The sequence below is a fragment of the Sinocyclocheilus anshuiensis genome, unplaced genomic scaffold, assembly GCF_001515605.1.
Source record: "Sinocyclocheilus anshuiensis isolate Anshui unplaced genomic scaffold, SAMN03320099.WGS_v1.1 C32379392, whole genome shotgun sequence".
Lineage (NCBI taxonomy): Eukaryota > Metazoa > Chordata > Actinopteri > Cypriniformes > Cyprinidae > Sinocyclocheilus > Sinocyclocheilus anshuiensis.
This window is the reverse complement of record NW_015615656.1, coordinates 1-922: the sequence shown is the minus strand read 5'-3', so window position 1 is coordinate 922 and position 922 is coordinate 1. Positions and strand designations below refer to the sequence as shown.

The 922-nt window shown below is 40.2% G+C and overlaps 1 protein-coding gene across 1 annotated transcript; it reads left to right on the top strand.

The window, feature by feature from the left end:
- Window positions 1-189: 189 nt before the first annotated feature.
- LOC107682587 (CCR4-NOT transcription complex subunit 10-like) lies at window positions 190-774 on the top strand (the record flags this gene model as incomplete). The annotated part of the gene is made up of 3 exons (XM_016478780.1): window positions 190-293; window positions 380-541; window positions 624-774. Coding segments are annotated over exons 1-3 (394 nt in total), but the record flags the coding sequence as incomplete, so codon positions are not given.
- Between the last annotated feature and the right edge of the window lie 148 nt (window positions 775-922).

The following is a 922-nucleotide window of genomic DNA, read 5'->3' as shown; positions in this document are numbered from 1 at the left end:
ACCGCCTAGGTTGTTGAATTCATTGTCTTTTTAGCTACAATCACAAAGGTCAAAGTATAAAGTATATTTACTATAAAAGTGTAGCTAAATCTGTTGAAGGTGTAGTTTCCAGTCGTATATGGTGGTCAGTGCTGTCAATAGGTACAGCATGATTTGAGTCACGCATCTGTCACTTAACTGCATCTGTTCCCTCTCAAGATCAAGCTGGTGACATGAAACATGACAGCATTTCCTCCCCTGGGATCTCCGATCAGGAGAAGGAGACAGCATCCAATGCTTTTGAGGCTTTTAAGGTAAATAACTATAATCTGAGCAGGAGATTGTATCCGTGGTTGTTTCCGGAGGTCATTGTTGACGATATAACGTGATGTTTCTTTAGGCTGGAAGCTATGACGAGTCCCTGAAACACCTTGACAGCCTTCAGGAGCTTAACAAAGAGGACTACAAGATTACAATTAATAAAGCGATCACTGAGTTTTATAAAAGTGGGCAGACAACAACCAGCACCCTGAAGCAGACGTTAATGACCTTGAAGAATCAGGTTTGATATTACATATTGCATCCTTTTCATTATTCTAAGCCTTGTCATTAGAGTACTGATGCTAATTGATCGTTGTTTGCAGATGCACACAGCTGTGGATGATATTGACGGTTTGGATGATGTTGAGAACAGTATCCTCTATTACAATCAAGCGGTGATTCATTACCACATGCGACAGTATTCAGAAGCTATATCCATCGGGGAGAAGCTCTACCAGTTTCTTGAACCTTTTGGTATGTTTCAGGATGCAAATGAAAAGTTCTTGCATAGTGTTGAGCAATGAGGGTTTTTTTTAATCTGCACCTGGACTAGCACCAAAAGTATTAAGTGTTTTAATAGTGTGGCATGGCTTGATGGGTTTCTCTGTCCTAGAAGAAAAGT